The 25,983-nt window shown below is 36.1% G+C and overlaps 4 protein-coding genes across 11 annotated transcripts in view; 2 read left to right on the top strand and 2 right to left on the bottom strand.

Moving 5' to 3' along the window:
- The window catches only part of LOC119073431 (transient receptor potential cation channel trpm), a 54,933-nt gene extending 42,823 nt beyond the window's left edge, over positions 1–12,110 (top strand). The window contains exons 15-37 of one of the 7 annotated variants that reach the window (XM_037178905.1): positions 183–369; positions 1,407–1,476; positions 1,571–1,877; positions 1,941–1,965; positions 2,023–2,175; positions 2,342–2,407; positions 3,824–3,880; positions 4,158–4,187; positions 5,650–5,796; positions 5,876–5,951; positions 6,014–6,095; positions 6,161–6,351; positions 6,416–6,423; positions 6,483–6,620; positions 6,681–6,780; positions 6,849–6,970; positions 9,125–9,248; positions 9,338–9,570; positions 9,644–9,829; positions 9,891–10,031; positions 10,092–10,500; positions 10,562–10,848; positions 10,970–12,110. In XM_037178905.1, coding sequence (XP_037034800.1) covers positions 183–369; positions 1,407–1,476; positions 1,571–1,877; positions 1,941–1,965; positions 2,023–2,175; positions 2,342–2,407; positions 3,824–3,880; positions 4,158–4,187; positions 5,650–5,796; positions 5,876–5,951; positions 6,014–6,095; positions 6,161–6,351; positions 6,416–6,423; positions 6,483–6,620; positions 6,681–6,780; positions 6,849–6,970; positions 9,125–9,248; positions 9,338–9,570; positions 9,644–9,829; positions 9,891–10,031; positions 10,092–10,500; positions 10,562–10,848; positions 10,970–11,776 — 3,946 coding nt within the window. In that variant the 3' untranslated portion in view covers positions 11,777–12,110. Of the gene's footprint in view, positions 1–182; positions 370–1,406; positions 1,477–1,570; positions 1,878–1,940; positions 1,966–2,022; positions 2,176–2,341; positions 2,408–3,823; positions 3,881–4,157; positions 4,188–5,649; positions 5,797–5,875; positions 5,952–6,013; positions 6,096–6,160; positions 6,352–6,415; positions 6,424–6,482; positions 6,621–6,680; positions 6,781–6,848; positions 6,971–9,124; positions 9,258–9,337; positions 9,571–9,643; positions 9,830–9,890; positions 10,032–10,091; positions 10,501–10,561; positions 10,849–10,969 lie in introns of all 7 variants that reach the window. The other 6 variants (XM_037178904.1, XM_037178907.1, XM_037178906.1 and 3 more) reach the window with 6 other exon arrangements.
- Positions 12,111–16,288: 4,178 nt separating this feature from the next.
- LOC119073606 (diaminopimelate epimerase-like) lies at positions 16,289–17,327 on the top strand. The gene has a single exon (XM_037179180.1). The coding sequence runs from the start codon at positions 16,359–16,361 to the stop codon at positions 17,181–17,183; it is 825 nt and encodes a 274-aa protein (XP_037035075.1). The 5' UTR covers positions 16,289–16,358; the 3' UTR covers positions 17,184–17,327.
- A 35-nt stretch (positions 17,328–17,362) lies between these two features.
- LOC119073446 (integrin alpha-PS3-like) lies at positions 17,363–22,254 on the bottom strand. The gene is made up of 17 exons (XM_037178939.1): positions 21,931–22,254; positions 21,451–21,688; positions 21,262–21,391; positions 20,950–21,198; positions 20,398–20,889; positions 20,144–20,332; positions 19,912–20,088; positions 19,638–19,853; positions 19,449–19,581; positions 19,018–19,386; positions 18,892–18,961; positions 18,706–18,831; positions 18,449–18,647; positions 18,006–18,323; positions 17,868–17,946; positions 17,659–17,800; positions 17,363–17,590 (listed from the first exon to the last, which is right to left on the bottom strand). The coding sequence occupies exons 1-17, from the start codon at positions 22,104–22,106 to the stop codon at positions 17,474–17,476; spliced, it is 3,420 nt and encodes a 1,139-aa protein (XP_037034834.1). The 5' UTR covers positions 22,107–22,254; the 3' UTR covers positions 17,363–17,473.
- Positions 22,255–22,883: 629 nt separating this feature from the next.
- LOC119073644 (FMN-dependent NADPH-azoreductase-like) lies at positions 22,884–23,998 on the bottom strand. 2 transcript variants are annotated; one of them, XM_037179243.1, is made up of 4 exons: positions 23,877–23,998; positions 23,470–23,617; positions 23,178–23,414; positions 22,884–23,117 (listed from the first exon to the last, which is right to left on the bottom strand). In XM_037179243.1, exons 2-4 carry the CDS (start codon positions 23,585–23,587, stop codon positions 22,885–22,887), a joined length of 588 nt encoding a protein of 195 aa, XP_037035138.1. In that variant the 5' UTR covers positions 23,588–23,617; positions 23,877–23,998; the 3' UTR covers position 22,884. The 2 variants fall into 2 exon arrangements, with proteins under 2 accessions (XP_037035138.1, XP_037035137.1); XM_037179242.1 differs by having other exon boundaries at positions 23,756–23,879.
- Positions 23,999–25,983: the final 1,985 nt, after the last annotated feature.

The raw sequence follows: 25,983 nt of genomic DNA, 5'->3' as shown, positions 1-25,983 counted from the left end.
TGACCTATATAATCGCTTCCGGCATCGAGTTGATTTTATATTTCACTACTGTTGGGTAATGTTAATGTTGATGATGTGCATCTATTTCGGTTTGATGTAGTGCCATTGCCATTCACAATTTTCATCCTTCTATACATCCACTTTCAACGGTACGTTTGCATCATTATTTTGTGTACACACAGGTCTTACTACACCCGTCGAAAATTTCGTCCAATTTACGCCAAAGTTATGAATAGCTACGTGAATACATATAGAAAATCGTCAACATTTCAACGTCATCCTGGTGCTAATTCAATGAGCCTTTTAGCGGGACTTCTTCCATTTACATCCGAAATGGCTTTGTTTGAATTTCCCTTCAACGAGCTTCTGGTAATTTGATATATTTTTTCACGGAGAATTTTCAATATTTGGGAGATAAAAAGTGTATTCTTAAGAGTGACTAAACAGTTTTCCGATGGACAATAATTAATGTTGAAAATAAATTTTCATTTCTAACGCCACTTGTCAGCATTTATAACTAAAGCTTTCGACACGAAAATGACAACTGATTTATGGAAATGTCTGTGGGTGTCGTTGGGTTAATTATGTCGTTGATGGTATGTTATGAATCTGTTATCGACAACGATAGCAATAATAAACGACAGCCTCTGACTAATGGGGTCTTTTAAGTAAAAAGCATGTTCAAAACGAATGAAGTAAAAGATTTCTGAAATCAATTTAAGAAAATCTTTGATCAAATGAAATAATAGGTCAAATAGTAAAACTGTTAATATGCTTGCCGTCTGTGACAGGTTAAGAAAGTGAAGTGAAAGAAAATGCTGTCGGTTTCGACTTCGATTTGGGATTGAGTAGATTTTCTCTAGACTAACGCGAAATGTTCGACGATTTTTTTTAAAATTTGACAACGTATTTCCAACACAATATCATGACATTCTATGAATTTGTAAAAAAAGTTATCGGAATCATAAATGCTCGTCGTCCTACTATTCATAAAATTTATGGAATGAACATCGACCTCATAAATTATGGGAATGTTTTGCGTTGTCTCGCGTAGGTGGAGAATAGTTTGTACAGTAAAAAGGTTTAGCTCAGCTACAATGCATACAGGACTGGAATTGTTGCTGGCAGTATATGCGATGATAATTGTTGGCTGATTTTCTATTTTTATTAATTTTAATTATATTGATCTGCTCTCAATAGCAACAGTTCTTTTAGTTAAAATTGGGGGTTAATTTCTACCATTCGAAAACTGTTTATTCACTTCTCTGATGTCAGGGTCGGACTGGCTCAAAAAAAGTCTTCGGGCGTCAAAAAGTCTTCGGGCGTCAAAAAGTCTTCGGGCGTCAAAAAGCCTTTCGGGCATCGCCTGAATGACCATGAAAAATAATCGACTCAAATCATTCCAGATATGGGCTGTGCTAACAAAACGTCAAGAAATGGCTCTACTTATGTGGGCTCATGGTGAAGAGTCATTAGGTAATTTTTCCATCCAACGTTTTCAGAATGATAGCATTGGGTCTGCCGTTTCTCCACAATGTTAGAGTGCTACATTTTACCGATTCACTTTCAGCCAAATCACTCGTCGCTTGTAAATTGTACAAAGCCATGGCACACGAAGCAGCTGAGGATGATCTGGACACAGAAATTTACGACGAACTGAAGGCTTATGCTAAAGATTTCGAGGCGAAAGGAATAAAACTTTTAGATTTTTGTTATCGACAAGATGCAGAACGGGCACAACGATTGCTCACTTGTGAGCTGCAGTCGTGGTCAAGCCAAAGTTGTTTGTCACTAGCTGTAGCTGCTAATCATAGGCCGCTGTTAGCTCATCCGTGCAGTCAGGTTATTTTGGCCGATTTGTGGATGGGTGGATTGAGGTAAAGTGGTGATGGTGAACGTAAGATAAATTGTTGATTTAATGTTTTCTTTTACACTTCCAGGACGAGGAAAAACACTAATCTGAAGGTAAGACACCGAATTCGGAATAGTTAAATCTCAGTTTTTATGACAACAATTTTTCAGGTCATGCTCGGTTTGATATGTCCACCATTTATAACCAAATTGGATTTTAAGTCAAAGGAGGAGTTGCAATCGATGCCACAAACAGAGGAAGAACATCTGGAAAATCAAAATTTGGATTACGAAGATCTGGATAAAGCCCATCCCGATGCCGAGGTAGTTATTTTAAAGTTTTATATTTTGTTAAAATTTCATATATAATTCGTCTGGCTAATGAACAAACCGACAAGCATAACAGATAACGTCAGAGATAAAAGAAAAATGAGTTTTCCATCGAGCATCTCTACATCGCAATTATAATTTTATGATTTTTTTTTCGTAGAATCCACCTAAACGGAAAAAATCAATTTCGCTTAAATATGAAATAGGTCGTCAGACGTGTACCCAGGTATTTAGTTAAATGTTCCATGCATCTAAAACAATACGTGTTATTCTAATGTGTATTTTATCTCATTCGTTGTTTTGTATATAATTCTGTGCTGTTGTTTATTCTTTTACAATTCAAATTTTAACTCGTTTTATACTCTGGTTTATATATACTTAATATACCGACCTTATAATATCTGTGCATACCGTACGTGTAATAACTAACCCGATGCTGATGCTGTATAAAAAATAAAAAATAAAAATAAATTTATAATTCGATTAATCTTCATGTTTACAAAGAAACTTATTCGGCTACTACTTAGTCGACATTTTACATTATACAAGAAGTGTATCCCTTTGCCAATTTAATGCCTTTTTCATATTTTATTTCATCCGTTTCTTTATCCCAGAACGTTTCGTCCCTTCGACATCAATTGGAAAACGGTACAATACAAAACGATGAACGGAACCATCCTTTAGGTTTTGAAATCCGGTTTTACATTTTCATATTAAGCAGGAGGCAGATGTGAATGGGGTCTAATGTTTACGCACGACAGCTTTGTACATTTATAGTTTATATATGCTCGTCTGAATTGGCTGATATATTAGGGAGATTGTGATTTTCGCTCATAATTATTAGTCGACGAATATCTTGTGATTTAAGGGTCGACTCCACATTTTTTAACGAAAGGTTACTGATAATTTCCAGGCTTTGCGTTACCTTATGATCAAATGTCCTTGTGATAAGTGACAATCACAATCTTTCTATTAAACGAATAGGTCCATAAATCAGGGACTATAAATTATTATGACTTTGCTGGTGACCTTACGAATGGAATGAGATCATTTTTGATATTTTGTATTTAATGAAAATTCAAAATTGTTGTGTTTAACGAAGCCATATGATATCAACAAAAATAACAGGCATTTTGAAGGAATACCGAACGGTAGTCAGTTCCTAAAAATTACTGTTTACAACAATTTTCCAATTCTCCATGGAAAGTCATTTAAAATCTCTGCCCACAACGTCCATCGAAACTTTTTTTTTGCAAAATTCTGGTAAAATATATTGTGAAACTGTCTCACCCTCGGCGTTAAGCGACGTTATGCTTCATGCCGAATATAATATGACTTCATAGGACGTATTACGCTTGAAACACATAAGAAATATAAAATAGATAGCCGAGAAGGTGATACAATTTCACCATGTAAATAACGCAAAATATTGGTTCGCATTTCATCACATTTCGACTGTTTTGTGTTTATGAAACCATTCGGTCTTCTGTGTACATATACCACTCAGCACATAAATAAACGTAAGAAAAAGAAATTTTAAATGAAAATGCACCGATTTCAAACACACCAGACACAAACATTAGAACAAAACCAAACAAAAAACATTAAATATTCAAGTGAATTTAATTTTTTTGCTTTTTAGGCTCTTTTGGCCGACCCATATCCGATGAAAGACACCAAAGTTCAAGAGAACGGAAAAGTATGTGAATAAAGTTGGTTCGATTTATCTCTTTTTTTAAGTTTAATAATTTTAGAACAATTTTTCCTTCCTTTTACTTTCACATATATAATGTTCAGCATATATCCCCCCATTCAGGTGTTTTTATCATGGATCTCTTTCTCAACAAATTTTTCTACAAAAAAAAAGTTTTTCTTCTCTAGAGTAGTTTTAGTTTGCCATTTTTGTTTTATTCCCAACATTTCAATTCAATATTTTACATTTAGCAACAAAAAACATAATAAATGTTAAATTATAGGTCGGTCTTTCTGGATCGGAAGTTGCAAAAGTTAGTTTCAATTTACATTTATTGCTCGGTAGAATTTTTACATATAGTCGATGGGCACATCCGGAACCAATTGTTTGGAATATTTTTTCTTTTGTTTTTGATTTTTCGACGATATTATAGAGTAGAATGCTTGAGTTGATGGGTACGAAGTTCCTTAGTATTTTCATTTCTGTAATTTTATTCTTCATATTATGTTCATCGATCTCCTTAAAACTTACAGCCTTGAAAGCTCGAATGCAAGTCGTGTTATATTGCATGTACAATACATATTACATCCTCGGTATTTATTACATTGTAAAAGTAACGTTCACGGCCAGAAGTGCTACGTTCGACTCTACTTTGCAGGTGGCGAATAAAACACTAACTTTAGCATGCATACAAGTCGCGTAGCTTAGGTCGATGAAACTATTTTCGCTCGTGTCAATAAACCTTTAAGACTATATAAGTTACCTTTCACAAAACATTATTTCGTTATTGACACACTAATTCTTTCCCTCGAAGTCTCTCTTCTTCATTAATAAACTAAACCATTTACCGATGAGTTTGACTGCTTCTTCCTGTTCCGAAAACTATGAACACAGATTGAAATGGTTTATCGATAAGTTTTGATTCGTTAATGCATTTTTACTGTTGTCGTTCGATGTGTTAATGAATTTCCCTACACCAGATTTGAATTGAGTAACATTTTATATTACCATTCCTCAATGTTGCACGAAATTCAGTTGAATTTATTGAACGTTTGATAAATATTGTTTTCTTGCTAGCGATGCGAAAATCCTTATTTTGTCCACTGAAGCGTTATGAAAATGGCATTTTGTTGTTATTCTGATAGGCGCCATTTGAGGTGAGAAAGTGATTATTTTCTGACCTAAAATGGCTGAATATATCAAAGCACGCTGTTTATTTTATTTTCTTCAAAGTGGACAAAAATACCGATTTTCGCAAAGCGCAAGCATGAACAACGTTGTGTTCACCTCGGTGAGAAATAGGAAATTCCAACTCGAGCGAAATTGCTGCCCTCGCTTCGGTCTGGTCGCAAATTTTCGCTCTAGGTGAAATTTCTTGTTTTCTCCCCTTGGTTAACAAATAACTATTGCAGTTGAATATATTTGCATTTTAAAAATCGAGATTGCTGCATTAAATCTTTCATCATTGAATGGCTTTTATAGCTAGCGTAGACTTTATTCAATTAACCTTTTGCAGACGGATATGGCATCTCTTACAGACAAGGATGACAGAAATGGGAAAATGAAGGGAAATGTTTTGTGGCAATTTGTCGGAAATACTTAGTGCAAAGTGAAGTAATCGAATTAATGAAAATTGATTTCCGTCTGTGAAAGGTTACGCTATTTTACCCTACCTAGTCTGTAAAATGTAACAAATTTCTACTAAACATTTTAGCATTTAGCATTTTACCGTTTAAATTAATGAATTATTCCAAATATTTTCTGAATTCGGTAAGGTCTCACTGTCTGATTCTGATTGTGGTCAAAAGGAGTTCCTGCAAATATCTTATGACTACGAAATTAAGCAGCACCGACCACTTCGTCTTAAGAAGAAAATTTATGAATTTTACACAGCTCCCATAACTAAATTTTGGGCTGATTCTGTAAGTATAGAAAAATTAATGTCTTTGTAGCATCGGCAAAATTATTTTTGGAATTAAAATTGGAATTGGAATGTTCCAGATGGCATACATGATATTTTTGGTACTATTCACATACACGGTTTTGGTGAAAATGGCACCGTCACCAACATGGCAAGGTAAAGAATTATAACAACAGACGGGGGGAGGCGTCTTACTTATTTCTGTTAATCGTTTTTAGAAGTTTATTCGATTGCTTACATAACCACAATGGGCTGTGAGAAAATCCGTGAAATTATCTCTTCGGAACCAGTAGCAATATCGTACGTAAAATCCCTTTTCATGTTTTCGTTTTTTCGTATTCTCATTGACACCTGATCCGATGTAGACATAAATTTGCTGTATGGGCATGGAATATGTGGAACCCGTGCGATGCTGCAGCAATAATATTTTTTGTTATTGGTTTAACCTTAAGATTTAGGCCGAATACGATGGATGCAGGACGTGTGATCTATTGTTTGGATAGTATCTACTGGTACTTACGAATACTTAACATCCTGGGAGTTAACAAATATTTAGGTTAGTGAACCCTAATTGGTCGATATTATCCATTCTAATCGCTTTTTTCATTCCATCAAAACAGGTCCACTGGTAATTTGTCATAAATTCGACACTCTTGGTGTGCATCTTCAATTTTATATTTATTTCAGGTTACCATGATGGGTAAAATGGTTAAGAATATGATTTATTTTGTGGTTCTTTTACTTGTTGTACTGCTCAGTTTTGGCGTGAGTAGACAAGCAATTTTAGCTCCGCATAAAGAGCCCAGCTGGAGTCTGGTCAAAGGTGTAAGTAGCGCCTCGCGTTATTGAATTATTTCAAGCTATTTATCGATGGTCATTCTTTAGGTGTTATATCAGCCATACTTCATGCTTTACGGAGAAGTATTTGCCGATGATATTTACCCAGACTGTGGAGAGAGTCCTGGGCAAATACCATGTGTTACTGGTAGGTTCTTTGATTTTTTTGTGGAAAGGAAAGTGAGCGATTTTGTCTATCACAAATTTTTTTTGTAGGTAACTGGGTGACACCGATTACAATGGCCATGTACTTATTGATAGCAAACATACTGCTCATAAATCTGTTGATAGCGGTTTTCAACAACATTTTCATTGAAGTGAATGCAGTGTCGCATCAGGTAAATGAGAGAAAAAAGTATTTCTTTACGTTTCATGTACATTTTTGGTTTGTTTAGTTTACCATTTTTAATTTGGTTAATTAATTCAGTTTTTAGTTTTCCTTTATTTCTATTGAAAAGCAGCAATATTATGGTAACTTCCAACTTATAAGTAGAGTTGTAAGCCTTGAGGGATGGCTTGTAATTTCTAATTTGACAAAGTCTTGTAAAGTGTTAAGAGTGATATCGCCAATACTTCAGGTGATTTTTGTAACTTTGGGAACAAGCGGTCTCCGATTTTAATGAGTGATAGCTCGTTGGATTCGCCTTTTAATTCTAGGAAACACGTATCTTTCACTTTTTCGAACAAAAATTTACTTTCTGTGAAAAGTGTTCAAAAGTGAACACATGTCAGAGGGTACCGAAAACAGTTTTTCGACAATAACTCAAGAAAAAATTATTTTAAATTATTGTAATGTTGTACGAATGTTGGCCTTGGAAAGACCTTCAGGTAGAGTATACGCACGGCTTGGTGCGAGTAGATCCGCGAGATTTATTATTAAAAATATAGTGAATGATCAGAGAGTCCGCCTTCTCTGCAGCTTCGATGTTCCGCGGAACTGAGTATGGGGTGTTATAGCTGGCCTCACCCACTATCGTCCCACATATAAATGAACCCAGTACTTTTGTGCTGCAAACCTACCGAAGTCTTGTAAAAAAAGTTGGTGCCAAAATGCAGATTTTTTCCTTCTTTCTGTGGGCCCAACTGCTGGAACAGCGTCTGGGACGCTTCTACGGGAATAATTTCATATAGTCTACCATTCTGCTTCCTTATACGTTTCGCTATGTCGCGAACATAGATCGTTACAACATATCCAGTGTTAGTAATTCGAGTGAAAAATTATTAAATTTTTCTAAGCGGATTTTAGTCAAATAAAGTGTTAGCGTATAGCGCATGATCTTAGGACTCCGGAACAGTAATAAGTTTTTCAACCGGACCAATATTTGCTACGGGATGGAAGTTTTGAAAAACGATATGATCAACTGAGAGCAAATGGTTTTCCGAACTCCCATCCCGTAGCAAATATTGTTCCACATAAAAAACTAATTATTGTTCCGGAGTCCTGAGATCATGCCCTACACGCTAACACTTTATTTGAGTAAAATCCGCCGAGAAAAATTTAATAATTTTTCTCTTGATATTACTAACACTGGATATTTTGTAACGATCTATGTTCGCGACATAGCGAAACGTATAAGGAAGCAGAATGGTAGACTATATGAAATTATTCCCGTAGAAGCGTCCCAGACGCTGTTCCAGCAGTTGGGCCCACAGAAAGAAGGAAAAAATCTGCATTTTGGCACCAACTTTTTTTACAAGACTTCGGTAGGCTTGCAGCACAAAAGTACTGGTTTCATTTATATGTGGGACGATAGTGGGTGAGGCCAGCTACAACACCCCATACTCAGTTCCGCGGAACATAGAAGCTGCAGAGAAGGCGGACTCTCAGAACATTCACTATATTATTAGTAATAACTCTCGCGGATATACTCGCACCAAGCTGTGCGTATACTCTACCTGTAGGTCTTTCCAAGGCCGACATTCGTACATCATTACAATAATTTAAAATAATTGTTTCTTGAGTAATTGCCAAAAAACTGTTTTCGTTACCCTCTGACATGTCCTCACTTTTGAACCTTTTTCACAGAAAGTAAATTTTTTTTCAAAAAAATGGCAGATACGTGTTCGCTAGAATTAAACGACGAATCGAATGAGCTATCACTCATTAAAATCGGAGACCGCTTGTTCCCCAATCACCTGAAGTCTTGGCGATATCACTCTTAACTTGTTACAGACGGCTGACTAATTTGGTCTTATATATAGCAAAAATCATGTTCAAAACAAATGAAGTAAAAGATCTCTGAAAATCTTCTTCTGAAAAATGAAGTATTAGATCAGACAGTTAAACTGTTAATATGGTTGCCGTCTGTGACAGGTAAAGCAGATGATATCCATTTAACTCCTTCCTCTGATGAGTACCACAAGACAGACCACGTTATTACTGTTTTTTTCGGTCATCTATTGCCGTGTATTTTGTGTTAATTTCTTATTGGTTAACAAAGCTGCAATCCGGACGGCATATCCAAGCGCAAATTTTCTTTCTATAAACTTAGGTGTGGATGTTCCAACGTTTTACCGTAGTCATGGAATATCAACAAAAACCCGTACTGCCACCGCCATTGATTGCCTTCAGCCATTGCTACTCATTGCTCAAATATTTTATACGGAAAGCGAAAGGTAGAGAATGTCGGTAATACTACGAGCAAAGAAATTGTTTTAGTTATTAATTTTGGCTCTTTTTTTACATTCGTGCCACAACTGAACAGGGTTTGATTTGCCACGTGATAACGGATTGAAATTATTTTTGGAAAAAGATGATATGGAACGTCTGTACGATTTTGAAGAGGAATGTGTGGAAGGATACTTTAGAGAGCAAGAAATTGTGCTCAATCAGTCAACGGATGAACGGATTAAGGCAACCAATGATCGGGTCGAGAATATGACGCAAAAGATTGAAGACATCAATCAGAAAGAAAACATTCAATCGGCAACCGTTCAGGTAAATCGGCTAAATATTAGCGCATTGTATGTTGTGATACTCAGGCCATTGCTTTTCTCTTTCTGCTACTTAGAACATTGATTTTCGATTGCGAAAAGTCGAAGAATCGGCAGAACAAATATTATCTACTTTAGCTGTGATACATAGATTTATGTCGGCGCATACATCTATTCAAGAAAATCTACATGGTTCGTCAAGCAATATAAGCACAGACAATCGTCAAAGAGGAATTACTTACTCTGAACATCAAACACTACAGGTAAGGCAAAACGGTTTCAGTTGACAGAATTCGATTGTAGATAATCGCTTAATCGATTTAGGTAACGGGTAAACCTAAATTCAATCGATCATTAACGGAGGTGCGGCCAGACGCTTACATTTTCGATGATGGCCATCATTTTGAAGTGAGACCGGTGCAAGAAGAGGATGAAGCTGTGGATAGAACTGACATATTACGAGAGGTGACCTCACAAAACGTGCTTTTTTCCGTCTCACACTTCAAACTCTTAAACATTTTCCAGATACCCATAGCAAAAGCGCGGAAGCAGTCGATACTCTCTGAAGATTCCGACATTTTTTGTCACGAAAAACATCTCCATTCGTCTGATACAGTTAAGAAACCTCCGTTTTTGAATATCATCCGACAAGAGACCACGAGCACAGAAAGCAGAGATACGCTAACACCGCTCGAGGCTAGCGATGATCACACATTGGTCGATGATGGTTCTGCGGAAAATATAACGGACTTAAATTTCGAGGCAGCTAAGAGGAATGCAATACGACGCAGATCGATGGCTCGTAGAAATTCAGAGTGCTGTTCGAATTACAACGACATACAAAGATCACAAACTAGTCTAATTGCAGCGGGTGCAATGAGTCGACGACAAGTTAGTTTGACTCAATCGGAACCAGATAGTGGAAATGAGCAAGGTATGAGTGGATTGGGAGTCCTTATTGTTTGTCATCTAAAATCAAATTGTATCTTTTTCAGCTCCTGTTAAAGTTGTATCAGTCAAGCCTAACAGGAATCTTCTAATGAAATTCCACACTCAATACACATCCATTACCGATGAGTTAGAGAACATTTGTCAGACAATAACATCACCAACTCTTTCTATTCGTGATTCGGACAAAACGGTGCATGACATGTCAAAGGCTGAAATTGCGGCACTGATTGAACGGCAGCATTTGAAGGAATGCGAAGAAAATGATTATGTGATGCTGTCCAGATTGTTCTATAACCGCGGATCGATCGAAGAAACAGACGATAATTTTGAGGTAAGAGATTTCGCATACGTGGATCTTCCACTAAAAAGTTGACGTCGCTACTATGAACTTAGACCTTCCTTACCCAGACTATACCCGTAACTCATGCAACAATTTTTGTTTTCCAATTTAGGGATCATCACTGGATCTACCAAATCGACATCCACTTCGTCGTGAAACCGCCGTTGAACTTCCAGTGACTCCATCAAAATCGAATGACCCGGATAGTGATCCAGCTGAGTATGAACTTCGCGTCGACCGAACGTCTACAGTCAATCGCAATTTATCGGCTGATCATTCGACGATCCGAGTCATGACATCCCAAAACTATCTCATCCCCTCGATGTCAGAACCCATTCCTCATCCATTCAAATCGTCTTCAGACAGCATTCAGAAAAATTCTAGCACAGAAACCGAATATTCGCTGCAACCGTACCAAGTGATCAAACAAAGTTCAAATGAAACAAATCCTTCGTTCACTGGATCATTCAACGTAGACAATCCTCTAACACTAGAATTGTCTATCGACACAGACAATAGTCATAATGTAACTGTTATTGACGGGGATTACGTCGATGACAAGGATAATGTACCGATCATTAACTGCAATGTTAAAAAGTTCGGCGAAATTCGCCATTCGATAAATGAGGTGCGCGGTGGTCTGAAGAAACAGTTCAGCATGGATCAAGGTCAATTGTCACCAAAGATCATTGAAAGTGGCGTCCAGAAAAGTTGCTTGAAACCGTCAAACACGAATTCGAAATTGATCGGTGCGTTGAAGGAGAGTAGTTCGACTAGTACGGATGAATCGAAGGATGACAGAACCATTCCAACGATAAGCACAAATTTAGTGCAAGATGAAATTGCCAAATTGTCGTCGAATATTAAAAGTAGTACCGAAGACGATAAAGATCCACCGTATAATGAAACCATGTGCTAGTGGCGTTTATTTTAAAAGTTTTTCTCTCTTTTTTGATTTCAAATCCATTTTTGTTTTATTTTGTTATTTCGTTAGTCATTCTTAGTGATCCCGAATAGATAATGAATAGAACCAGGAGAACACTCTTAGCAAAAATAATAATTATTTTTTTTACTCAGATTTGTGGTTACCGTTCAGGCCAAGTTACTGTCTTTTTGTCATTAATATTTAAGTGAAAGATTTTTCTTTAATAATAATAATTGCCTTGCGTTGTAAATATTTATTTGATTGATTTCGTGTCAGCTAGGTACTTAAATTAGTTTTTAATTTCGTCCAATTTATTTTTATAGTCTTTTGGTTTAAAATATATTTTTTATATTTAATTTTTGGATGGCCTTTTTTGTTGTTGTTGTGGTCGGAAGAAATAAAAAAGGACAAGGCACTGATTGATCGATCCCCTTACACATCAGACAGAGAACTAACACAGCCAACATGCAGGAAGCATTCAAGCAAACCTTTATTACTCTTTACGTCATTCCATAGTTTCCTGCCGTGGCCAGCTACTTTGACATTGAGACCTTATCAACGGTTCCACTTGTGATATTACTGAAAAATTCCATAACTTGAAGACAAACCTTCTAGGAATGACGTGAACATCACGATAAAATGACAAAATCTCTTACGTTCTATAAACAAACACATTCATCAGTAGAATCTACAGTGTAGATATCAAATATGAAAAGCCTGAGACTTAGCAAACAGCTCGGGAACGTTAAACTACTCTGGTCTAAATCCATCTATGGTACACGTCCTCTTGTCCCAGTTCTTTGTTTAAAAAATTTGTCACTCCTAGTATGGCTATGCATACTCAGCACCCCTGCAGAAACTGCCCGTCGTCTGTTATCGAGAACGATGACACACATGCACTGAGCTCTCCCTTGTAGTGAATCATATAGTGAAATGCAAGCTAAGGAGGTAATGTCTTTCAGACGGGTGTCAAAATATTGTGCCTATCTCAAAATAGATAGCCTGAATTTCCATGTAATTGATTTTAATGAAAGGAGTAGATGGCGTCTGTATCGAACTTTCCTGTCACCGCACTTCTGATTTGGTATATCACATCACCTCCCACTTGGCATATTTTTAGAAATTTTAATTCTGAATATTCCGAAAAATTCTGAAAAAGATCCACAAAATTCAGAAATTATTTTTCGACGTTTTTCGGAACTTTTTCAGAATTAAAATTCCTAAAAAAAGCCGTGACCTCCGAGCCGTGAAATGCATGTTAATAACAAAGATTTGCATCGATTATTATGTGAGAGTGAAGTAATAGATTATTGAAATGGTGGTTTGAAAAATTTATTTGAACTTTGTTAATTAATGCACAAAATTTACCTAGGGGAGGCAGATTTGAGTACAGCTTCAAAATGGTAAATATTTTTTTTCCCGTTCTCAGACGACTATTTTTTGTCGTTTTGACGATAGGATAGAATAACGATGAAATTCGCTAAAATTCAAATTTTAAAAAGCAAAAAATTATTTCTATAAAATTTTCTAGCCATGCTTTTTTTTGCTAATTGGGGAACTTATTTGATATAACTACCAACGGTGAATAACGTAGTAAATTAAAATTATGTGTTCAGTATTATACTTCCATTGTTTGCTTTTGTTAATCTTTTATTGTTTTCATAATTTTACTTTGTTTCTTGCCTTCAAGCTACCGGTCTATGAAATTCACTAATTTTGTAGCTTGGGTTTAAGCTAAGACCGGCCTAAAACTGCACAGTTGAAAAAATAAATGAGTTAGTGGATTTGAGTAAAATAACTTTGGCAAAATAATAAGAAAGCTTAGTATAGCAAAACAAAAATGTATTAGAAACTATAAAAATGTAATCCACATTACTAAGTGTATTCAGCATAAAAAAAAAATTTGAAAAGCAAAAAATCAATAAAATTAAAAACGTTAATTAGTGACAATACCGCGCGAAATCTAATATTACCTAAAATTGACGAAATAAAAAATCGAAATTCAAAATTTCGAGGAGTTGGATAAAAAGTTAAAGAAGATTTATATTGATTGTTGAAATTGAGTGATTAAAACTAATGAATTCTTTACTCGCATGCTAAAGAATTATTCTAGAACCAAATAATTACTTTTAAAAAGAATGAACCCAGAATCACACTTTTAGTCGTAGAAAATACCTTCAAAATGTACCTTCTCTCAACACTAAAAGTCAACTAACTTAACAATTTTAAGTCTAAATTCTGGAAAAAAAGGCAGATCTTTTGAATCATTTTTCTTTCATTGTGCAAGTAAAGCAAAGCATCTTGCATCATTTAACACCGTTGAATACAAGACTGAATATCGTAATAATTAATAGAATGACGGGGAACGAAGTATGAAATTGTTGGAATCTTTTTTTTTGTTAAAGAAAGATCGAACCGGGAAATGGACATGCCATTCTGATGAAACTCAACTCAACTTCGAGTATTATTCTGTACAGCATGAATGAGTAATGGTCGATAAAATTGAAATCAAAAACAAAGTTAATCCACCGAAACGTAAAACAAAATAATTTATCATTTTCTTGACTGTACCAAGAATCAGGGTTTATTGCACTTTGATGAACTGCATTTAATACTGCCATTGGTGGTCAGCACAAAAGAGGAGAAGATATTTTTATAAAATATTAGTGATAGAAGTAACAACAAAGATACTTGATACGTTACTAATCCATCGAAACTGTCTGTAATACTCCGGGTTAAATTCCAACAACCTGAGCGACTAAGTTTGGCTCTCATAAGGATGTCAAAAAAGTGTGGTCGGAACAGAGTTTATTTTCAAAGTTCAATGTAGGTCAGTAGGTGACTTCATTAGTGGTATGTTAAATTCATTAAACTGCAAAATAAATCATTTTTATCAAATAAATCATACGACATGTGACACATAATCGTCAGATCATCCAAGGTTCTGAAAGAACAGGTTAAGACACTTCTGAGCTCATCACGAAGGCACACACAAATTTTGACAAATAGATGCTTTTTATTGAACAGACTCATGACAGATTGTTTGGAAATAATGTCTGAAGCATGTAAAGGATTTTAGTGAAATTTTCCGAATTTTTCATTCACAAATATTAGATCGTCAGCAATGATTCACTCTAATTACTATTATCCATGTTGTGAACGGTAAACCTATCACTACTGTATCACGGTTAAATCTGTTACTTCTTTTGTTTAAGTTATCGATCAGTGTTAGTTAACAAATCTTCTTACTACAAACATTTGGCTATTACGAGCGACTCATCGGTTAATACCTTCGTTGTTGACAATAACGGATAACTTGAGATTATAAAATCAGCAGAATTTTTTCAATCTTCACAGTACCTAATGACAGGTGAGTGGTTCACCTGTTAGTAAAAAACCCTTGATTCTATTGGTACCTTTTCAACAGACAAAAATTTTCAATTTTTAGTTTAAACTTACCGAACAACATATCTACTGTAACCACATCTTTGTCGATAATTCATTTTATGTCACTGTGCAAGAATATCAAGAATATCTTAATTAAACGTCTTTAAGACCAAAAAGAAGGTGAGAGTACTTGTTAAGCTTCAAAACTGAAAATTGTACTTAGTCTCTCAACCGAATTTCAATTAAATTTATCAATCGTTGTGTTATATCAAGCTCTTCAGTGATTCTAATTTATCTTCTTATGTGATAAAAATGATTAATCGACAAGAAAGGAATGTGAAAGTAAAATAGTTTCTAAATGGCGTAACTATCATATCCGATGATCTGATCATGTAAAACTCAATAGAGAAAGATGAACTATATACCTATAATAATATTCACAAAATGAATTATAATCTTAAAAGAAAACTGTATATTTAAGTATAATATATCTTCCCGTTGCATATTTACTATAAAACTTCATTACTATCTTTTTTAAAGAGTCTATTGTACCGTTAAAATCTCATTTAAGAGTTTAAGAAAACTTCAGAAAATTTTATTTGAAAGAAAGTATTCTTTACTATAGAGACTAATAAAAACGATGTGAAATATTAAATGGAAACCAAATTATTCTATGCAGTCACCAACAACTTGGATGTCCATTGTAAAATCAAGCCAAATTCAGAAGGAGAAGTATTCTACTGATCAGTAACTACTGCTTCGCTTATTAATTCTATTTTCCACTCTAAAGGCTTTAAACGGCAAAGACACGAACTGCATCGAACATTTTGAAAATGAATAGGTGGCGCTGTGGTCGATTTTTTTGAAAGATCTCACAAACGTTTCGGATAATCATCCGTTGTCCATTCTCGCTTTTGTACAAAATTGCTGTAAAAAGTTCACTTTCTTCAACTTTCTTCACCGTCACCACAAAAGAACGAACAGTAATTCGTTTCATATAATTGCAATATTCTTCATCGCTGCGACCTTCATTAATTGATGCTTTACCTCTTTTGTCGGCGCCTCTGCAATAGTGAGATAAAGAGCTATCTTGTTTTCAGTCACAATTGAACCATTCATATCTCAGTATGAAAGAAAATGTCGAAATTCCGTGCACCGTAAACCATTTTGTCACCAAATATTCGCAAACATGAACAATTCCATTAAGATTCCATTCATAAAAATGCATGGTACCGGCAACGATTTCGTAATCATCGACTGTCGCGAGCATATCTATCCTAACAACGACGTTATTCGTATTGCTGATCGAAAGCGTGGAATTGGCTGTGACCAGACCATTTTTATTTATTCATCTGGCACACAAACGTGTAAAATAGAAATTTTCAATCCGGATGGAAGCATGGCTGAAATGTGTGGAAATGCAGTGCGCTGTATTTTCTGGCTAATAACATCAGACAAGTCACCTCATGCATCAATACAGTTGTCCAATAGAGTCGTATATGGTGAGCGTTTATGTGATGGTCAAATTAAAGTCAATATGGGAAAACCGCTGACCCACTGGCAAGATATTCCTTTATTGGAACCACAAAATACACTCACCATCAATCTCGATATCGGCGATCTGAAATCACCAACAGCCACCAATATCGGCAATCCACATTTAACATACTTTGTCGACGATGTCAACAGCGTACCGTTTGAGAAGGTGGCACCGTTAATCGAAAATCATTCACTCTTCCCGAACCGAATCAATGTTAGCATCGCACAAGTTCTGAACGGCAATGAAATACGGGTACGCATTTGGGAACGTGGGACAGGTATTACGGAATCATGTGGTAGTGCAGCTTGTGCAACACTAATTGCGGCAATTCGGAGGGGATTAGTGCAAAACAATAAGGCGAAAATTAGATTGCCGGGAGGAGATCTCATGGTTGAATTTGATGGCGATTGCGTTTATAAGACCGGTGATGCTGTGTTAGTGTTCGAAGGGAAATATATTCAGCAGTTTAATTGAGGCGATTTGAAGTAAGTAGCAAATAGGATCCTTCAAATTAATAGAAATTTTGAAGCCGAATTTTAACATCTGGGGAAGGCAAGAATTTATTGTGTACCCCCTTTCGTTCTGAGATCCGCGAACCATCGGGCATAAACATAATAAACAACAAGAAAATTTTAAGAAAATGTCTTCATCTAATTCAACAAATTAACGATAATAATCAGTTCACTAGGTCTGCACCTACAAAATATCTTACAACAAAACGCACTTAAGAACTTAGATGCGATAAATGTCGGTCTTTCTTGCTCTTACTGCTCCGCTTGGTTTTCCGCATTATCACCTGTTTGTTCTGCCATAGGCACTCTCTGACTACGTCGAACAGCTTGCTCCAATTCCTCCTTTTTGGTTCTTTTGAAGAATCCGAACTGAAACATATATGGAAGACGAAAAGTGTGAGACGATTTTCTCGTAATCTATTGTTTCCCTCTCGTACCCGATACATCGCATACGTAATCAGCGTTAATGCTAGTAGTCCACCAAGAACCGACACAATGTAAACCCAGTACGGTGTCGAGTAAATTCGATTTTTGTAAATTATGGTATAAGGATGTGTTTGAATAACATTGATGTCGTTGCTGGAAATAATGCAATTTCGTCGAATGTTTTCGTTTTAAATCGTAAATGCGATCTTTAGAAACATACCCATCCTCATCGCCCGTTTTACTTATCTCAATCGAAGGTTTTATAACAAAAATGTCTTTGCTGTCGGTAACAATGTTTTCTGCGGATAAATAAAAGGGTAAATCCTATTCGATGTGATTAATTTGATGAACCACTCACGAATAACGCTCAGATCCAGATCAAATTTAATGTTCAACTGAACTGGTTTGTTACTGCTGACGAAATTGCTAACCACAAGTTTTGCATCCACACAAATTGCTTCGGAGTCATCGTAACAGTCAAATATGGTGGCTCGATTCAACGAAATACCGGTTAACATGTTGTCGTCCTTAAATGACATACTTCTGCGCGATCTACTTTTTGCGTCGTATTGGTACTCTTCCATCACTGACTGAGTGTACCGATTGTAAAAACGATTTGGCTTAAAGTTCGCACTTCGTCGACGACGTCGACGATATTCCTCTTGCAAAAGTTGATCTGAAAATTCGAATTTACATTAGAGGGACAGTGATGTTGACATAATATTCATAAAGAGTGTTTGAAACCCCCAACCGCCCAACTGGAACAGCAGTTGGAATGTTCAATTATTGATAACAAAGTACCTGAACTCGACATTCCACCACTTAGATCATATTCCATTCCAACCTTTGATGTATCATAATTGTTCCCATTCATGTTGTCGGATGGAACTGCTACGGGTGAGAAGAAAGTTTTCGGTAAAGGGTTGTCATCAACCAGATTTTGCGAGTGCAGATTATGTTCAAGCCATTCTACATCCACTTTTTGGTTGTTGTATGTTGACTGATCAGAAAATGTTTTGCATTAGAGTGAAGAACAGTCAAAGCCCAAGTGGCCTTACCTTCACGGTTATATTTTTTACTCCAATGATGTAAACCGGTTCGAGAGTCCATTTGTCAATCAATGCAACAGGAATCGATAAAGTTAGTTCAATTTGTTGCAAATTACTCGGACCATTGTTCCTAATCTGAGAGTCGATAAATGAAATTCTAATTGCAGTTGCTTCAAGGGTATCTTATTAACCTACCTCAAATATGTGGGTGATTGATTCATTTCGAATGCCATCCTCTAGAACAATGATTGGCAGTGATGATTGACTAAACGAAAGATTTTTTAATTTAGAATTTCAATCGCACTCAATCAAATCTGTTACCCTAATCCTTCTATTTCGCTAAATTCAGTTAAGGGAATGACATTTTCCACATAATTGTCGGTTTCATTCAGTTCGTCTCCGGTACTGAAGACGTACGCCCTAACAATGAAATCTACTAATTCCAGCTTGGTTGTGTCCAGATCTATTCTCAATTTTCCTTCATCGCCTTTGAATAGTGGACTACCATTGTTGACGTTGCACAATAATTCCTTGGTATTTAGTAGGTTTGTGCAACTTGCTGGAGTTTTTTTGAACGTAATACCATCGAATATTGTTATTCGAATTTGTGCCAAATAGGCAGTTTCACCGAAATTCTGGACTAAGTATTCGATCGATAAGGAGTTCGAACTACCAATAATGTAGGGTAGGCTGGACAATTTTTAGAAAATATTTTAGAGATAATCGGACGAAATAAAATTGAAAATTAAAACCTTTCAATAACCGAACTCGTTAGCTTTAAATCAGCCACGCATCGTTCACTTGCACATCCTACATTAAACACTATTTTGTTCGACGCCAATTTATGGTCGTCTGGATTAACAGCCAAGCAGTAATCGCAAAATGCTGAAATATGATTTCGGTTAGTTTTCTCATTCATTTTTTTCGAATTGGTTCAGTACCGCCGTCTGAGTGAGGAACTGGATTCAGAAGTTGATAGTGCATCTCAATGTCGATTGGCTCATACACATTCTCCAATATGACTTTCACAGATGCATCATACTCTAAACAAGATTCGATCGTATTGGCCGTTGTGTTTACTTCTAAAACGTTGATGCCACTTTCTGCAAAGTTTACACGACGAGAATCTGGATCCAATTTCAGTTGTAACATTATGCCTGAAATTTGATTCTGTAGTTTTATGGTCCAGGGCAACGAGAAGAGTGCTAGATCTACCTGTATCATTTTGCAACTCAAATTTAGATTCTAATGACCAGCACACTTTAAATTTAAAAGAAGTGTCGGTCACTTGAAGTTCTTTAGTGAGAGGAATAACGTTTGCAACAATTTTAACAACAGGATACGCTCTGAACACATAGACCATTTCAGCGTTTGGTGATCCAACGGCAAGATCTAAGATTGAAATCTTTAAATCTTTCAACTTTAACATACTTTCCTGCATCCTCACCTAAGTACAAGTTTCCATCAATATCGGCACCTTTTGATAGAGATTGGCCAAACGTTTGTGGAATTGGTACACTTTCAGGTGATGGTGGCGCGTAAATTATTTGACTTGGTTTATTGGCAAGTCCATCTGGTCCGCCTATGTAGATATAGACAGCCCCTTCATTTTCGTACGGAGCGCCTACAGCCAGGTCTTAGAGTAATTGATGTAAAAGAATTGATCAGTTTATTCAACTCGACTATCTGCAATAGTTTTACCATTGAAACCATCCTGATTAATGTCTCCTATTTTTGAAATGGCCATACCAAACCTTCCGCCAGCACTTTCAATATCAGATCTTAAAATTGATTTAAGAGAAAAACCAGCGCTCCACTTTCCAGATGCTGTTTCACCTAGATTTTCATAGATGTACACTGCACCATTCTCATAACTATCTTTTTTTGCATTAAATGGTGCAGCTATGGCGATATCGCAAAATTTATCGCCGTTAAAGTCTTCCGACACTAAGGCATAACCAAAATACTCTCCCATTTGTTCCGATGAGAATGTGTGATAGACTTTAATCGTTTTTTCGGTGGAAAAGACCGGTGTTCCCACTGGAACAATGTCAAAAATGTACACTTCTCCTCTTTGACCATTCGCCTGTGGAGCACTTCCAACGTATAAAATATTCTTTGAATCAACTCCCTCAAAATATCCAGACGACACGGCATAACCGAAATAGGAGTCATTGCTTTGAGACCACAGACCTGAATTGATTGCGAAATGTTAGCAAACAAAAATCGTCAAAGTGTAGCCCAAATAATAACCTGGATTGGGAACATCAGTATCATAATACATGGCATCCCTTTTGTGGATCGTTGACTTCCCAGAAACATCTCTACGGCTTAAGCCCCCACTACCATCCTGTGACTTTGATGAGAAACGAACTACGGTACCTTTCCAATTAAAAACACCTGGTGCTCCTATCAAAATTGTATTATCTTCCGTAACATGTACACTCAATCCCAGTTCGCCAAACGTATAATAAAACAAATCACCAGCAAATGTTTGTTTGCCTACAGGAGGTTACATTGTTGTAGTGTTAGTAATCTCAATATTCAGGTAGAATATTCCGGTACCTTTTTCCTTAAATGGTGCGATTTTTCTAACATCGAGAGGGCTGACATCAGTTGTGTTAGGCGACCAATAGCACAAACCATGCAACAAATTGTCGTTCGATAAATCTCTAATAAGCCTTGGTGCACAGACCTTAGGGAATAAACAAAATTTAGTTCTACGAGCTAGGAGCTATAAACTTTGGGACTCACAATGAATCGATCATCGTCCGAAGAACTACCATCCATAACCGCTCCTAGCCACTGATGGTCTTTTCGTTCACGGGTGAATTGATCACCAGTGTCCTGTGCTTCAATATTTCCAAGTTCATCGTAATGATACGGCGAACAAGCAGATGGTTCGAAAGTACAACGATAAATAGCTCCTGTTTCATTGATATTTTGTTGCGTTTCGAGCGTTGACTGTGCACGAGGAGCTCCAACTAAAACACTTCAAAGATAATGAATCTTTAGGTAGTTTTTACGACAACGCCGAGATCGCATCGTACAAACAACAGTGTCGTCTATTTCTCTAATGCTGTTACGTTTTTTTATGTTTTAATAACCTGGGTAATGGGATCAAAAGCGTAGACCATCTATGAAAAATCGACACTTCAGAAGCCTTCAGATGCCCCTAAGGAGCACTTTGAACTCGATGTCACAAACGACTATTACACTATTCCCATGACTTACCTGCTTAGCCTTAAGTTTATTGAATATCCAAAATATGAGCTGCGCGATTTTTCCTTAAACGTATAGAGACTCGGTTCGCGAAACACGTAATTAGGTTTGGGCGATAAGTTAAACGCTGTTACACAAAAAATAACCGCCGATAGAACTGCAGCTAACAATATTGTATTGAAAGCCATCTTATACTATTGCTTCCGAAACTAGCACTTTCAGAACGTTCGGAGTTTAGTCTCAGTCCTAACAAATGCAAGAAAGTGACTAATTTCGATTTTCACAAATTACTCAACCACAGCTTTGACACACCTTGACGATTTGATAAAAAAATATATTCACCGACAACACATAGCAGGTTGTTCGTCGTTTCTCTTATCGAAATGCAACTGATAAACTGATATCAACAATTGCGTAGAGTTTATGTTATGAATGGTGTGTAGTACAGGGAATTGATTATGATTACAGCTGAGTCGTTCACATACACATTCCATAATTCGCGAAAGACAGAAAGATTAATGATACGTTGTTCTGTGGTCTTTAACTTGCGTTAAAGAATCGCCTTAAAAATAAACTGTAATATTGTGTTCGTTCCTTCTTTAAATTCAGACAAATAAAAAGCGTGTCCTTCATTACATCTTTTGTTTGAAGTATTGCCTATAATTGAAAATCTTTTACTTCATTTGTTCTACCATAGCCATTTCTATATAAAATTGCATTAGTTATGCATGAGCTCTTTACTTATTTCCGTCATCGTTGTAGATAACAAATGAGCTTAGATTTTTGACAAACTTTTTATCACCTTTCGTTCACTATTTTGTGTCAGTTGTTTGACCAGCTGGTCCATGTAAGCAAACAAATTCAGTTCATTTTATAATCTGTAGTAAAACGATAAATTTTATTGGTCCAAAAAATTCAACATTTTTTGTCTTAATTTTATTATGAACATTTTTCAATTATACATAATTAAGACGGTGGTGCACACACTGCTCGTTTGTCATTTAAAGCCTCGGCATACCATTTTAATTCGTCGACTAGTTTGTCTACTCTGCGAACTATCCCCTCGTCAGTAGTTTCTCCATTCTCATTGAAACTATTTTGAACCGTTGGTATGGTTACTCCAGATGGTATATGTACTAAGCCGAGTGCTACCATAAATGGCAAAATTGCTATAGACGAAACGATTCCTCCGAAATTACCTGTAATATGTACAATTGTTGTCTCTAAGGATTTTACTGACAAATTTCTTCATGAATTACCCATGGAATAAGTAACGACTGCGGCTGGCTTATGTCGGTAAGATGATGGTGGAAAGTGGTCGATCATATTCGTTAAAGCTGGAGAAAGAGTATAGTTGTACTCTGGTGAAAGCATAAGAAAACCATCGGCTTCCTTAATCGCATCATTAGTGTCACGAAGCCACTGTGGTGCATCAGCCGGATTCGGATAAAAATGTAAAGGAGCTTTTACAATTTCAAATGGCATTTTTGCTGGATCTGAGACAATTTTCATTCATGAAAAGAGTACAACTTGACTGAAATGGTAACATACCCATAATTATCGGACACATGCCCTTCCTTTCAACTATCGTCTTTACATAAGCGCAAACTCTGTCAACCATACGATTATTTCTGGTTGACCCGAGGAATATCACGATTTTTAAAGTCATTTTGTTGATTGTGATTATTTTTAGAAAAATCTGAAAACAACGAAAAAAATGTATTTTGATCAACTGCCAACTTAAAATTCAACTTATTAACTGAATGGCAAACAAAATTTACTAAGTTTTACACTAATTCAATCGACGAAACCATCAAATTATTATCTCATATTATATCATTTCTCTGACACGATAACCGAGCTGATAAATGTCTACCAAATTTAACTGCTATCACACGATGATTTGCAGAACCGAATGTATCACAAAAACAGAAAATTCACATTCAGACAATAATTACCTGTAACCCGTTTACGTTGAACGAATTGAATGCTAACTAATTGAATGTTGTGAATGTTCCAAGTATATATAACATGGAACTCATTTTTCTCGTAAATTCGATCGTAAACAGAGAATACCCTAGCAACGAGAGAAACCACAGTTTTGCTGTGGTATAATTATTGTTTCTCTTGATAAATTTTGAATGATACACATTTACTACTTCGTCTACACATAGGAATTGATGAAATGGTAACGAGTTGTGGCTTTTGGCAAATTGCAGTGAAGAGGATGTGGATTTAATAGATTCGATAACAAATGTTTTACGATAAATGGATCATTAAAATAGTTTGGGCGTTACCGTTAACTTAGAAATGTCACCAGAGTTCTTTTTCTTTATTTAAATATGCGAAAAACTTAGTGACTCTTTTCCTTCACCTTAAAAGGATCATTTCAAAAGGATCAGTAGATTTGGAATGAATGCTTACTAAACTTTCCTCAAATCCTTTTTCCAACCAACTGATGTTTTATCGAAATAACTTTGCCAGGTGTACATCACTAACAGGTAATAATGTAAGTTTGTGTACTGACTGCTGGCCCTGCTACTATCCAGGAGTCCATAGTACTAATTCTTCCCTTCGTTGTTAATTCAAAGAGAATTCTATAAACTAGAAATACTAGAAAGTTTCACACTATCAAATGGTTTATCCTCGGGTTTATCGTTGTATACATATACATCGTTGCCTAAACAAGCATATATCACCGAGTTGCATTCAATGTTTTTCTCAAGAAAAGCAACAGAAGTTTCACATTTCGTCACTGAGTTGAGAAAACGTTTTTTTAAAGGCCAACACACACTAGCATCTAGTGTCAGTTGGGAATATGATATTTCTATTGTTAAAACCGGTTTTAACTGATTTTAGCTGATTTAAACAATAGAAATATCCTATTCCCGATGACACTAGATGCTAATGTGTGTTGGCCTTTAATCAAGTGGTGAAGGAAACATTGCATACGTAGAGTTGTCCTATTGAAAATCGTGAGTGGTATTTTGAAACCCACGTAAATGCAGTACCGGACTGGCTCGAAAAACCCATTGGGGGTTCCATGCAACTCAATTTAAAAAGGCCCACAAATTAAAAATTCTCACACAAAAGGCCCATCGGGAATCCCCCGAATTCCAGTATGGCCAGTCCGGGCCTGCGTAAATGTCGAATGTTTTTTAAATGTTATTTGCGTCTAATGTAAAAGAAATGAAGCACAAAAGCAAGTATTCTCCAATAAATCCATAATTCCACAGAAAAAGGCACAAAAATGAGATGAAACGAGTATTATTGTCATTTTACATCAAAGTGTATACTTATTGTAGGAAAACGCATAATCAGATGATTTTCAGTGAAATCTGTTTAAAAACAAATATTCTTATTATAACCAGCTTAGGACAACTCAGAGTTGGATCGGTTATCCGAAAAACCGAAAATTTCGGTTCGGATAGAACCGAACCGAGAATTTCGGTTCGGATTGAACCGAACCGAAATTTTCGGTTCGGTTTGAACCGAACCGAATACTTTGGTTTTGTCGTAAAACAATATGAAATGAAGGCAGACTTGTCAAAATTGATTGATTTCATTATGAACTAAACAAAAAGAAGTAAATGGAGCAATTGCATGCGATTTTTGTGAGAAAACGAATTTGACAAGAACTTATGAGATTTAATTCTCAATAAAAGTATCATGCAATTGCTCCATTTACTTCTTTTTGGTTAGTTCATAATGAAATCAATCAATTTTGACGAGTCTGCCTTCATTTCATATTGTTTTTCGACAAAACCAAAGTTTTCGGTTCGGTTCAATCCGAACCGAAATTCTCGGTTCGGTTCAATCCGAACCGAAATTCTCGGTTCGGTTCAATCCGAACCGAAATTCTCGGTTCGGTTCAATCCGAACCGAAGTTCTCGGTTCGGTTTAATCCGAACCGAAATTTTCGGTTTTTCGGATAACCGATCCAACTCTGGGACAACTCACAATTTTAACCATAGGACCACTCAAGATACCCCTAGGACAACTCTGTATTTTTATTAATTCAATAATTTTAATTAGTTAGACAACAAATTATTAATTAAATTTACG

This window comes from Bradysia coprophila, unplaced genomic scaffold, assembly GCF_014529535.1.
Source record: "Bradysia coprophila strain Holo2 unplaced genomic scaffold, BU_Bcop_v1 contig_138, whole genome shotgun sequence".
Lineage (NCBI taxonomy): Eukaryota > Metazoa > Arthropoda > Insecta > Diptera > Sciaridae > Bradysia > Bradysia coprophila.
The sequence above is the reverse complement of the archived record's forward strand: the minus strand, read 5'-3'. Positions and strand labels throughout refer to the sequence as shown.